Source organism: Myxocyprinus asiaticus, chromosome 42 (assembly GCF_019703515.2).
Source record: "Myxocyprinus asiaticus isolate MX2 ecotype Aquarium Trade chromosome 42, UBuf_Myxa_2, whole genome shotgun sequence".
Taxonomy (NCBI): domain Eukaryota; kingdom Metazoa; phylum Chordata; class Actinopteri; order Cypriniformes; family Catostomidae; genus Myxocyprinus; species Myxocyprinus asiaticus.
Window position 1 is genome coordinate 25,525,256 of NC_059385.1, and position 14,745 is coordinate 25,540,000.

A 14,745-nucleotide genomic window follows, 5' to 3' on the forward strand; every position below is an offset into this window, starting at 1 on the left:
CTGCCATTATTAAAACCCATAGGAAAATCCAGAGGGAACCCATGGCGAATTCTCTTCTGAGTTTTTGGACTCCAACCTGAACAGCTCTATTTTATATAAATATATTAAAAATATTTGATGTAATTCAAACTTTACAGATCAAAATGTGCAAAGGATTACAAAACACAATGATTTTAATTGAAATCATACATTCATAAATGTAATGACAACATTAGCCATTAGATTGTGACATTAGTTTAGCTGATTCAGAAACACTTTCTCTCACTCACACATAAATATAGACATTCATAAACAGTATCTGCAGCTCATAGTAAATCTGTAGGTGTTACAGAATACAGTGACAACCATGGTCCAAATTTAACACTTGCCAAACACCAAATGTGAGTAAAAATTGGATTTGGCGAGTAATCAATACAAACCCATACAATTACTTGCCAGTTGGGCAGTAAATTTATTTGGAAATAAAGCATTGTACATGGTTTAAATAGAATTGTAAGAATGATACTCTGACCTTCACTGATGTGACATAAGCAATTTAAATCAAAGACATTTTGAAAAGTTGAAAATTTACAATGAGAATTTTATCTAGTATGCCTAGAAGTTATTTTCAGAACATCATGTGGTGAAACATATGTAGAATATTCCTCATTTTAAGCCACCACAATGAAAACTTTAAGAATTAAATCATAATGTATCTTCACATTTTTGTAACAGGTACTTTTATACTGACAGACAGATCTCTTATTTAATGCTGTGAGTGGCAAAGTAACTTGTGCAATAACATGTTTGTGACATGCATGAAAAAAATCAGCTAAATAATCTGTCAGAGTCAAAAATAATTATTAAATAAAAATAATATAAAATATGGTTTCATGACTGGTAAGGACTGGATATTTATGCAAGTACATTTTCTCAACTCATCCATCATAGGCAGGTGTTGCAAAAAGTTAATTTTGGACCCTGGTAACAACATACGGATGTGGGAACATATGGATCATTTAAGCAAACTAGGAATTATGGATTGCCAAGGTAACACAATTTTAACTTTCAATGTCAACAAGTGTCTGCTTTATACCTCGTTAATGCCATCTTGCTTGTTGGGATGCAACATTTGAAGTGCCAATATGACTAAAGGGAGCATATGTTTTTGTGGTCAATGTAAAATTTTAAATTTAGACACTTCTTTAAAATATACAGTTGAGTAGTTTCAGTTCCCTCTATTAATACAAGCCATGCCAAAAGACTACTTCAAATGTGACCATGTAAATAAACATAAGGCATTAAGGTGCATGGATTTTGAAAACCATTTAGAACTTCTTGTAAAAGTACTTGGAATATCCTACTTCCTGCACTTTGTATAATGTAACATTTACATGCAACAGGTAAAATTGCACATAGTATAGTGGCAAATTTATCTTACTGCAAATTATTCTGATCTTGTACTAAAAACTAATCGTGGCTAATCGGTTCAGTAAAAATGCAATAAAAAAAAAAAGACATTTCAAAACCTCAAAAATATCTGAGCTGTGGCAGGACAAAACTAAAACAACTGGAGTAACTTAAATGAACTCGCAACAACAAAGCTGTTTGACGATGAATATTTCCCATGAGACAAAGCGAAGAGACCTGCAGTCTACAAGGTTGAAATCCAAATGCCAAAAATACTATGGGTGAGTATTTTGAGTAACTTCGAAGCTACCTTCCACCTGTTATACTAACAGTTGTCTTCTAATAATGGTCATGCACAGTGTCATTTCACAATGTTGTTTCCAGCAACACCTGGATGTGATAAAAGGAGCTGTGTCAAACCCAGTACTGGTTTTGTTTAAGGGGTGGAGTTGCTGGTGAAAACTGCTGGGCAGAATCAGGGTCAAGTGGACTCCATGTGCAAGGGAGAAATGAAGACACAGTTCGATCAATTGCTGGCACCAAAGTTGCATCATGTACGACCTCTAAAACAGGACTTCCAGGGCAACTTGGAATGAGTGGGGTTACTATTACAGAGGGAACAGTGAGACTTCTTTCAGGTTGACCCAGATATGGGCCTCTGGCTAAAATATCTTCACCAGGGTTCTCTGTCAGATCCTGCATCATTGCTGGTTGGGCCCGCTTTTCCCTGCGGTGCCGGAAGACTAGAATGAGGACCACTAGAATGACAATCAAGAGGAGGCAGGCAAGAAGTGGAAGGATGATAAGCAGAGGGTCAGATGCAGGTCTTGGTAAAGACTCCACCCGTATTAGAGTATTTTTGGGGGAGGGGTCCAGTTTGCCCAAAGTTGTACGGGGCACGTGAGGAATCATGGATCTGCCTCGTGTGTGGTTCCCCCAGCGGTTTCGAGGTTTCAGTTTTGCGGCAGTCTTGTGGGATCTCATTGTTGGATCTACGTGAGATGGAGGGTACATGGGTGACATAGCATGTGTTGTTCTGTTGAGTGTTGGCAACTTGGTCGGCCACAAATGTGGCTCTGAAAGTATATGCTTACCAGTAATGGGGTTATAGGGTAATACCAAGTACACAAATTCCCCCATGGCGGGCTGAACATTCGCTGACTTCAAAAGGAAAACAAATGAGTCATTAAGTGGATGGACTGCAGAGGTCATTGCTTTTCCATAAATGGCGGTGAAGTTGATGTTCTCTTCAATGGCCACTCTACCTTGTTCAACATCTCTGAATGAGAACGACTCCACTGAATGAGAAGATCCCCCAACGTCAAATGTGACTTTGACTAGCTTGCCATGTTTTGGAGGCTCAAGAATCTCAAAGATGGGGTCACTACCACTAAGGGTGGCCAATTCAGTTGCATCTAAGACGTCTTTTCTCAACTTCACTGGGATGCCATCTGGGATCCTGACATGCTCTCCAAGGTGGATCAGGGGCCTAACAGTGATGTTTACCACTTGGTTAGTCAGCTTACTCTCAGATGTGAAGACAGTGAACTCAAAGCTGTCCTGAGAAGATGTCAAGTCAGTCATGTGATACAACACTCTTCCAGTTTGCAGGTCCTCCTGATCAAAGTGTGTGACCGGTTCTTCCATGACCATGACACTCCCGTGACTTGGTGGGGCTGTAACTAAATACTTAATGCATGCATCTCTCTCATTCGTCACTGCAGCCAGGTGCTCAAGTGTCAGAGTCACCGAGGTCTGACCTTGCAACAGTGTCAGTCCGGTATTGTTGACCACACTGATGGTGATATTCTCAATCTCTACACTAAAGAGCTTGTAGAGTGGTCTGTGGAATCCATCAGTGATACTGAAATAGATTACTCCTGATGAGGGTTCTCCCTTTTGGACAAAATGCACCCTTCCATGATTTACATCAGCTTGGGTGAAGGTAATTGCAGATTTATTCAGCTGACCTGCCAAAGCAAGGAAGCCATTTTTGGGCTTGCTGATCACAGTATAATGAATATCCTCTGGTGGAGTGTCTTGGTCCTCCACATAGAGGTTTTCAGGGTCCAAGGTCACGGTGTCCCCTTTGATCACTCTGAGCCTAGGAGATCCGGTCTTCAGCACAGGAGGCTGATCATTAACAGGGGTCACAGTAATATTAAATAATTCAGATACCATATGGTCTGCATTCTGGGGTCGCTGAGCAAGCTTGCCTTTAGGGTTTAGCCACACATCAAAAGTAAAATTATCGTGAGTGGTCTCAGAGTCGTCATGTACATATATGATACCATGCTTGTGGAGGTTGAACTGAGAGAACCTTGGTCTTTCATGTGTCATGTTCCTTTCACCTACAACAATTGTACCGTGGTGGGGTAGAGAGGTGATTTCATACCAGACTTCATAGAAATTACGCTCTGCTTCATCTAACTTTCCAAGAAGGTTGGAGGCATCCAGCTTTGATTTATCTATGAGAACACTACTACCCTCAGTGACAACAGCACCTGAATAATAAATATGAATGAATAATACATTTGTTGTTTGTAGAAATATAGAAAACATATTTGGCACAGTTCCAATAAACGTCACCAAAATCATAAAGCATTACCTGTGTTTGCAAGGAGTGCACTCCTGTGCTCTGGGCCAGTATTTTCATATGAGATGTGGATATTAAAGGAATGAGCTTGAAGAGATGCTGGGGGGCATGATGCAATGAAGGTGAAGGAATCTGTAGCTGCCCATGAAATAGGTTTGGTCTGTGCATACAGCACAGCACCTTCTTTCACCTAAAATGAAGAGTTAAAATTATCACATTAATGCTATGATGCCACATGTTATAAATAAATCAGCTTAGAGAACAAGCTGGTGATTAAAAAGAGGAAGTTCAGAAAATGTGGACTAAGATCTGATTTCATAAATACCATATTTTGAGTGAATGAGGAGATTTCTTGTGTGGAATTTTCTGTTTTTTTCCATATCAGCCGGCCAAATCTTGGAGGGGAGGTCACAGTGTAGCTGATAGTGCGATTCCCATAGTCATCATAGTCATTTGTGATTGCTAACAGCTCATCTTCAGAAATTAACTTTGAAGAACCTGCAGAAGAATACAGGAAATAAATCCTCTACACAGAAAATTTAATATCAGCACTTCAATAAATAGCCTCAGTTTTTAGATCTGTTTTCTCTGAACCATGATCAAGCTGTATAACCCAGTCCAGCTGCTGCAGTCAGCTATAGCAACTGGTTGTTTGGCTACCCCGTCTCCTCACATGCAGGGCGCCTGCTTGTACATGTCTAGAAATGTTTCTGTCCTCCCTTTCAGTGGTGTAAAAGTCTCCTAATTATGTCCCACCACATTGGTTACATTTCAGTGCAGAGTAAAACAACCATTTTCAGCATAAATAAAATTAAATACAATAATAAAATAAAATAGTACAGCTAAAATAAATGGTAACACCACGGTCTACACAGGCCTCTAAAAAAATGTAATATTTGTTTTAAATCAAACTTACCTTGTTCATTGCATTAAAGGTGCATTCAGTAATTTGGGGATAATTTCAGAAGTTTTACACATTAACAAATTAATTGTGTTTTTGTTAAGAGTGTTCTGAATGGTGTGCATTCACATGAGATGAAGACTGTACTCATGATAGTTTTCTATAAAAAGTGTTTTTATTATACATAGTGTGGGTCACCCCTTCAATGTGTTTTGCCTTGTTGAAATTACATGCTGTGTTTCACTAAACGTTGAAGAACATCCTCACGCTCATTGGCTGCCGCCTATGTAGATACACTTGGCTATGCTTAGGGCAGTGTTGTTTGGTGAAGCAAAGAGCAAAAAGAATACAATAGAACACACTCATTATCATGCTTTAGAAGCAGAGACAACATGAGTTTCGGTAGCTGTACTGCCGAAGAAGCGAAAAAGGTCAGAAGCAAGAAGACTGAAAAACTGGCAAAGGTAATAAACTAGAGTAAACATCGGTACGGCAAACACAAGGTGGAAAGATTTGATAATGGAGAAAACATGAGTAGTGATGCCGATGTTGCTTCTTTTTTGTTGGACAGTTAAGACATTATTAATTGTTTAGACGACTCTCTAAAATAGTATCAGTGGAATTTGCAGAAAACTCATACAAGTTTCCCTCGAACTTTTTAAAATTTCATGTGTAGTCAACGTATGTCAGTAATGGACAGTTTTCATCTATGTTTACAAACGCAACCGGAAAGCAATATGTAATTTTATTTTCTTTGTTATCACAGCTATAGTAAGGGGGGCCCATCTACCTCCACCTCTATGAAATGGCATACGTCTTCATTCATTTAGTAGCTTGGCACAGCGATTGTTGTGTATTTTGTGTAAACCATGACGTTGGTTTGCTTGGAAACAAAACAAGTTCTTCATATTCAGTATTCATGGACATGCTTAATTTGATCATCAAAATCTATTCTAATTTCTCCTTTACCAACATTCTGTATCACTAGATAATTTAGCAGTTAATAAAGGTAATAACTGTCTTTAGAAATAATGTGAAACGTAGACAGTCTCCAAAGATTAATGATATGAGGTACAATAATAATCTGTCCTTAACTGAAGAAGTCAGTTTGCTTGAATTCTGATATTTGTTTTTAGGCAAAGCAATTATATTATAGTAGTAATAAATAACTTTAGAAATGACCTCAAATGATATTCCAAAGCTGGCGGGGGCAGCAGAGATGATTATGCTTATCCACATCTATAGATGGCAGTACAGCGTCTAACACGACTGTCGTATCGGTACTTAAAGTACAGAAAAAGAAGAACAATACTAATGCTAGCTAGAGAACTACTGAATGCCCTTTTAATATCTACATGGAATTATTTTCATTTATATCTTCAATATCAATCATTAATGGTTCTTTGTTATTTTCATGCATTCTTGCACTAAAGAATACATATATTTTGAAATCGCAATCAAGATTGCTGCCCGTAACTTCTAACCTGAAGCTTTAGCAAAAGGGTCCTTAAGACTGTGGTTTAAATATATATATATATATATATATATATATATATATATATATATATATATATAAAATGACAAAAAAATGATCGACTGTCCTGCTGATATCACAAACATAGTTGGCAAACATTAACTGTACATAAATGAACATAATATTGTGTGTTCTGGTGGGTGCTGCTGCCTAGCAATAGACACGGACACCTCAATACTTCAATGTGGCTCATCAAATTTAAAATTAAGCTCTACAGACCTGATTTGTTATACCACTACTATTAGGTGCAGGAGCAGGATTTCAACTCTGAGTTAAAACGAGACGAGAAAAAGCTGAAAAATTCTGAAAAGTTTTAGAACAGCTTCCAAATTGATTCTGAAAAGCAAATCGTACCTGGGAATACTTTCAGCTCTTGATTCTTCACTAAACTCATGACTAGAGATTGGGCTGTGACACTGAAGATTTGCCTTGGAGCAAAGTTCACCCCATCATTGACTTGGAAGTGAAATCCTCCTGACATGGCACCTGTCAGAACATAAATACCACAATTGAGAATTTAAGTAACATATCAAGTGTAACTAAATTTTATGACTAATAAGTGCAGTTCAGTATTAGAAACCTTCCATGTGAAAGGCAATTTTTTTATGTACACACACCACTATGTACAAACACTAGCTGGCCATGATTGATATGCTCCTGGGTGAAGTTCAGAACTGGCCAGGAGGGGGCACTCTTCAGGGCCAGATATCCATTACTTGGTGGAGTCATGATGAATTCTAGGCTCTCTGGAGGAGAATCTGGATCCTCTGCGCTAAGGTCTTCAGTGGTTAACTCTGTCACAGAACCTTCCCACACCTATTAAAGGGAATTGAACTAGAATAAAACATCTATCTGTCTGTCTGTCTTATCAGTATTTTTACAGTAGAAGCAAAATCTGAATTTGTTTAATGTGCCTCCTGCTGGCAAAAGTGGGCATCTCAAGCTGCAGACTCCTCACAATTCAAGTCCAATTTCCTATAAAAGGTATAGTGCACCCAAAAATGAAAATTCGGTCATAATTTACTCATCCTCAAACCTGTATTACTTTTTTCTGTGGAATACAAAAGGAAATGTTAAGCAAAATGTCAACATTCAGTCACCATTCACTTTAATTGCTTTTTTGCATCTATTTTTCCATACAATGAAAGCGATTGGTGTGTTCCACAGAAAAAAGTAAGTCATGTGGGTTTGGAACAACATGAGGTTGAATAAATTATTGAATAAATGAGGAATTTTCCCTTTAATCTTTCTATTATGAAATCTTAAAATGCAAACAAAATTGTTCAGAGCTGTATTAGTCAAGTATAACGCAACAATTTACAATAAGGTTGTATTTGTTCACATTAGTTAACTACGTTAGTAAACATTAATTTACAATGAAATTTGTTTTTACAGCACTTAATAATCTTGTTTAATGTTCATTTCAACCTACTGTATACTTATATACTGATAATACTAATTATCAGCTATACTAATACATACTAATTTTAAAATCAGAAGTTGAATACATAAACATTAGGTAGTCTATTATGAACTACAGTAACAATGGACAATTGTATTTTCATAAATAAACATAAACCAAGATTAACAAATGCTTTAAAAAATATTGTTTATTGTTAGTTCATGATACCCAATTATGGAAAAAGTTCATTTGTGTCTAATGAACAAAAATGTGCTTTATCATAACAAAACAGGTTACTATAATGTTTACAAATAATGTACTTTATAAAGAAGAAAGAGTTAGTAACTCCACTGGGTTAGAAAATCCAATAATCTTTCTAATGTAGAAAACACATTAGTTATAGGAGAAGATCAATAAAAATTTAAAAAAAAAAATCACCTTGAGGATCCTGTTGACAGTTACAATTGGGGCTTCATCATTTATGGGTGTTACATTGACATAAACCACAAAGGGCAAACTGTACTTCCGGAGCTCTGTGTCATTGGCCACCACTGTAAAATTATCAGCCATGGTCTCACTTCCATCATGTACATAGAATATGAACCCCTGTTCAGCCTGAGGCAAAAAAGCATGCAAAGCTGTTCTGTGACACCATGTTATCAAAAAAATGTATATTACATTATTTTTCATTATTAAACATGTGTTTCTATTATATAGTCCTTTCATTATGATGCAGTGAAGAGAAAAGAGTAAAGTGGAGAGTGAACTCACTTGAACCCTGGTGAAAGATGGAATGGGAACACCAGGAATCCTTGAGTGTTCAATCCGGCCATGATGAGGCCCATCAGTTACAACATAGAGGAGGTGGAGTCCGTGAAAGTGTTGGTTGTTGACTTTAATGACATCCTGTGTGAGGGCTTTAGAGGAGCCCTCTTTAAGGGTCATATTGGAGACCTCTAGTGGGATGTGCCAGGGGATTATATCCACTACGACTAGGAGATCATAGCTTGTTAGAATGCCGTTAGTTACGTTAAGTGAGAATGAGTCGTTAACGCATCCATGTTCTGTTTGGACATACTGAATATGACCTGCATTGATATCAGCCTGTGAAAAGCTTTGGATGGGTTTCTCCTTAATACCATGGTAGGGATCTTCGTCTATCTTAGATAACCGCAGAAAACCATGAGTGGGTGCCACCTTCACAGTATATACAATCTCATTAGGTTTGTTATCCTCATGAATGACCTAGAAAAGACCACATGAGCACATCAAATATACAATAGTCTACATTTCATACTATTACATAATAAGTTACAGAGGTAAATTAATACCCGGGGACGTGTTTTCAATACAGCTGCAGTGGATAGTTATTTACTGTGGACACAATACTACCATAAAAGTAGTCTATGTGACTCATGTGTCATTTCCCAAGTCTTCTGAAGGCATAGCGGGGGCAAAAACAATGAAAGTTCTCACATAAACCCAATAAATCGGCCAATATTTGGTTGTGGCGGGCGGGACGGGGCCGAGCAACGACGGTGCGGAAAGAGGCCAGGATGGACACCTGGAGCGAATTATCTCACCCAAATGTTGGTGATTGCGGTGCTGGCGGGCGAGGGATAAAGCCGCAACCTGAGCTGCAGTCAAGAGAGACAGAGAGAGAGAGATGCAATGAAGCGGTGTGTGTGTGTGTGTGTGTGTGTGTGTGTGTGTGTGTGTGTGTGTGTGTGTGTGTGTGTCTGTTGTGCTGAAAAGCACCCCGTTAAGGTATGTTCATACTGCTGAAAAGCAGTGGTGTTGAATGTTTTTATTACACTGAAAAGTGCTGACAATAAAGTTGTAACAGAGTTACTGACAGTGTAAATTTGCGAATGCTTGGAATTGCCAATAATTAATTCTCCAGTGGCTACAATGCCATGCTTCAAGGGCTGAGCAAGTGCTCACTAATTAGAGTAGCAGTGTATGTATATTTTTGTGCATGCTGCAATTAAAATGTAGGCACGTTTTTAGCCCTGAATCTAGGCACGATCAGCAGATCTCTGATCACAGATTTAAGACGCCGATTGGCCGATCACAATCTGTGTATCCCGACTAGATACTGGCATCGGCCATTTAAAAACCCATATTGGTTGACTACTACAAACAATGACTTATCTTTCGGGTTGTTTCTCCCGAAAAAACTATAGAATGTCATCTTCAAAGTGAATCTGTTTTAAAATTATCCTTTTGTGTTCTGAATAAAAAAGAAAGTCATACTGGTTTAGAATGAAATGAGGGAGAGTTAATTATGATAGAATTTTCAATTTTGGGTGAACTATCCATTTAATGAAGCAAAACTAACCTTGAGGTCTTTCTCGTTGATTCTGACGGGCTTTCCCTCCTCCATCAGGATTGGGTTATTGTGAATGACTTCTGGGGGCTGCTGATGACTCTCAAGGTAAACCTTAATTGCCACACTGGCATCCAGGTGTAGACCTTTCACCTTAATAGTGAAGTTAAAAGAATCTGCCAGTATTTCACTGTCATCATGACGGTATATTACATGACCCATCTTCAAGTCATGTTGTGTGAAGGTATTTGCTTTGATTCCACTGCAATAAAGAGCCCCATGGCTTGGTGGTAGAAATACCTCAAAGACAACTTCCTCCTCATGTCTGACATCCATGTTAGTAATGAAACTGAAATTAGCAGATGTTAAAATGGCCACCTGGCCTTTCTGGACCAATAAACCTGTGTTGTTGCCCACCTTTACATATGGGTCCTGAGCAGAGACCTCAAACAATGTTGAAGTATAATGCTTGCCATCTGACACGAAGAGGACAAAGCGGCCATAACTCAACCCTTTGTGGATAAACAGTACTCTCCTTGCTTCCAAGTCTTTCTGGTGGAATTGATAAAGCTTGTGTGTAGTGTCATTGACCAGTACTAGCTCACCATTGGGGATCTTTCGTCTGGTATAAAGCAGGTCTTTATCATCAAAGTCTGTATCAGCATCATGGTAGCACAGGTCTTCCAGTGTAAGTAATCTCTGAGTGTCACGCACTACGTGGAAAACTTTATCTACAACACGGACAGGTTTCTCATCATTAACCAACTGGATGGAAATATTAAAGATGCCTTCCGTGCTTCTGGTCTTATTTTTCAGAGCATTCACAGAGGCCAGGAATGTAAAGGCATCATGTGTGGTCTCACTATCATCATGGACATACAAGATGCGTTCATCAGAAATGTCCTTATTGGTAAACTCCAATATAATATCACTGCTAGTGGAGGAATTTGAGAGGTTTGTTTTCTTTAATTTCCCATGTTTAGGGCTGCTGATGACTGTGTAGTGTACTGCTCTGGAGATTGGAGTCTCTGAAAAAAGCATTGCCTTTGTAATGACCTTGCTCTCCCCTTCCAAGACAGAAAGTCCCTGATTTCTTAAAACTATGTTATGAATATCTGCTTTGATGCTGATTCTGAACTCGTGAATTCCTGACATGGCAAATTTAGAAAACACTTGAAAGTGAAACATGTCCCTTGTATCATGATGTGGCAGTTCTTTGAGCTCAAACTGCAATTTGTGATTTGTAATCTCCTTCTGGCTAAAGGTCGAGTTCTTTTTTAAAATCTTATTGTCGAGAAGAAGATTTCCTCTCCTTGGTAATGTCAATAAACGAATGTAAAGATCGCTTTCCAAAAGTCTTGCACCCTTGGTGACAATATGGAATTCTTGAGGCGTCAATGTGACTTTGTGATCACCGTCTATCTCTATCTTATTTCTGGTGATTTTGTAACGAATCCAGTTTACTCTAATCAAAAACAGCAGCTCATTGGTAATGACTGAGCCGACAGTGACTTTGCATTTGAAACTATCAGTGACGTTACTTTGCTGGGTCCCGTGGAAGGTGCTGAGATATCTAAGGCGCTCCTTTTCCAGAAGCTTCTGTGTGAACGTGCTGGTTTGCTTCCACTGCCCACTTGAATGCAGCCGCTGCAGTTCGCCATAAATGGGTGGCACTGTGACATCATAGCGAATGTCCACTACTTGTTTAGCGACATTCACTTGCACAGAGAGATGTTTGTTACTAATAAAAGTTGCTTCACCTTGGGTTACCTCCACTCCGGTGTTGTTGGCAACCTTGTGTTCCAGGGGAACAGCCATGATCCTAAATACTACGGTGTTGCTTACCTTGTCCCCATCACTCACTCTGATAGCCATTCTGGATTTCTTGACACCTTTGTGGACATAGCTCACTTTACCCTGCTCAAGATCCAACAGGGAGAAAGAGGTCACTGCTCGGTCTGGGTGTTCGTCAATCTCTAGAAAGCCTGAGTTAGCGTTCATATTACCAAGCACTGAGAACATCAGGTCTGTGGAGTTACTGTCACCATCAATGGTCCTGAGGATGTCTGTGGTCAACCGACGTTTTGAGTGCTCTGGCAAAATGAAGAGACTGCCCTCTGGGAGGCTTAGTTCAGGAGCATCATTGACAGGTGTAATACTGATGTTGAATCTGTGCAGACGGTTCCCTTTGAGATAACCAGGTACTTCCTTTTTGCTGCTGGTGAAGATGGAAAACATGAAGAAGTCGAGTAGATCCTCCGATCCTCCATGGACATACATGACCCTACCATGCCAGAGGTCCAGCATACTGAAGGTGTTCTCCCCAAGATTAGGGTCAACGTCCAGCCTGAGTTGCCCATGCACCGGTTGCTCTTCAATGCGGAACATAATCTGGGACTGACGAATCCCAAATTTATGGAACTCTAGGTTCACCTTAATGTGTTTAGACTCAAGTGGTGCTCGACCACCTTCAAGAACCTCCAAATCCTTAAGCAACAGGAAATTCCTCTTGTCCATCTCAGGTAGGGCCTCTGCGAAATTTTCAGAATCCACAGTAATAATTGATGGACTTGTGGTACTAGGTCCAAGCTGCTTTTCTGGTTCACAACCAACAGAAATATCCTTAGTGACCAATGCTTGTGGAAGGCCCATCTTTTGGTAGTTGACTCTGATGTTTCTTAGACAGCCTTTAAATGAACCTCCTCGTATACGCTTCCCAACCATAGAGAGCAGTCCATTCTTACGGACGTCTTTGTAAGTATTGACATCCACCCCACCTAGGTACAGAGGCCCAGTAAGTTGTAAGGCACTGGCATTTACCACAAAGCTAGAGTTGTGCATCTCCAAACCAACAGTAAACTGAAGATTCAAAGGAGACAAGTAAAGCCGCAAGATGTGCCACCCCCCATCATTGATGACCATCAAGGATCGTAATACTGTCTTGCTTCCACTTATTTTAATGGCAGCAACAAGGTGCCCCTTTTGAATTTCCAGTGCAATGTAGTCACTTTGGCCTGCAGAGCTGTATAAAAGGATGCCCTCTGGATTTAATGTATGCAGTTCACACTCAAATACACCCTCTTGTGGTACTTCCCATTTAGGCAGAGACATGTATGCTTTAGAACTGAAAAAACTAACTGAATCATTAACAGTGGCTGAAAACTCTGGGCTGCAACCAAATGACACTTCATGAATTGTTTTGTATCCAGAATAAGGCCTTAGAGAGGAAAGGAGGTTATGTTCATTGAATAGAACCTCATCTAAACAACCCCGAAAGCCAAACATGGTTTCATCTGACGAGAGGTATGATTTTTCCAGATCCCCAACACCACCAACAAAAAGCCCATCCTGGACACTCAGTTCAAAGTCAGGCACTGGCATCTTAATGGTGGTAAGGGAGTTTTTGTCCACAGTCAGTGTGATGTTGCCATGATCATGTTGAAGTTCTAATTTATGCCAGGTCAGGTCACTCAAATTAATGCCCTTCTCTGAACGAAGAGTGCGTTCCCCAGATCCAAGATCAATCCGCACCTGAGATGGACAGAGTATCTTAATTACAGTAATCTAGGAAAAATATGGCTAAAACTGTAAATACTCTCTTACATGTAAATGTTTGATTTCAAATTCATTCTGCAAATTGAATAAGACTGGTAGGAATATTACAGCCTGCTAATTACTCATTAGTACTGCAAGGAAAATCATATTGCATTAAGCGAAAATAACCAGGTAATAGAATCACAATGTCAGTATTCCTCAACTTGAAAAGACTTGTCAGCACAATGATGCACAATGAAGTGGAGGCACACACTATGAGTAGATTTTTTCTGTCTAGAAACAACAAGAAACCATTTGCATTTGTTTTTGCCCCTGGGTAACCTCAGTGTGCCACCCCCCCCCCCCCATTAATTAAAATAAATATAATAATAAATACAATAAAATCAGTAAGACAGTTACATTAAGGCACTTACAATGCAAGTGAATGGGGCCAGTCCATATAGTTTTTAAAAACAGTGTGTATTTACACTGTTTTTAAAAAGTATAGCTACAAGATGCATTTTATGTGTTAACATGATTTTATTGTGATACGTTTTTTTTAAATATTTGAATACACTAAAATCATTTTAACATAAAAGGTTTTCGTACTGTGGCAATACTTTTGAAACAGTGTGTATGTTAATATTTATGGACTGATTTCCATAGTAAGTGCCTTATTGCAACCAAAATTATTATTATTGTTATTATTATTATTAGGAAAGGATGAGTCAAAATTATTTTTGTGGTAATCAACATTATGCAGCAAATGCTGTGGATTGAGCTAAAAATATTTTGAACCCAGAACATTAATTTAAGATCAGTAAGAAAGGTCCTAATCTTTTTAACTTTTGATCATAACATTTGTTTAACTGATTCATTTTAAGTAATTGACATCCATACTATTTAAGCATTTACAGTAACAGCTTATAAAAAGTGCAATTATTTCAGGCAATAATCATATCTTACAATAAATATTCTTTCAATTATTGGCCTATCATTGAAATGGATATGCATAAATTGAACTACACAAAGTTTGAACAGCATTTCAATAAATACATAT

General features: G+C 38.7%; 1 protein-coding gene across 2 annotated transcripts in view; it reads right to left on the reverse strand.

The window, feature by feature from the left end:
• Positions 1 to 155: 155 nt before the first annotated feature.
• LOC127432376 (chondroitin sulfate proteoglycan 4-like) overlaps positions 156 to 14,745 on the reverse strand; it is a 15,401-nt gene continuing 811 nt past the window's right edge. The window contains exons 2-9 of one of the 2 annotated variants that reach the window (XM_051683364.1): positions 10,164 to 13,682; positions 8,594 to 9,067; positions 8,261 to 8,437; positions 7,038 to 7,236; positions 6,775 to 6,906; positions 4,311 to 4,483; positions 3,998 to 4,175; positions 156 to 3,893 (exon numbers count right to left, since the gene is read on the reverse strand). In XM_051683364.1, the coding sequence (XP_051539324.1) occupies positions 1,804 to 3,893; positions 3,998 to 4,175; positions 4,311 to 4,483; positions 6,775 to 6,906; positions 7,038 to 7,236; positions 8,261 to 8,437; positions 8,594 to 9,067; positions 10,164 to 13,682 (6,942 nt within the window). In that variant the 3' untranslated portion in view covers positions 156 to 1,803. Of the gene's footprint in view, positions 3,894 to 3,997; positions 4,176 to 4,310; positions 4,484 to 6,774; positions 6,907 to 7,037; positions 7,237 to 8,260; positions 9,068 to 10,163; positions 13,683 to 14,745 lie in introns of both variants that reach the window. The other variant, XM_051683363.1, reaches the window with a different exon arrangement.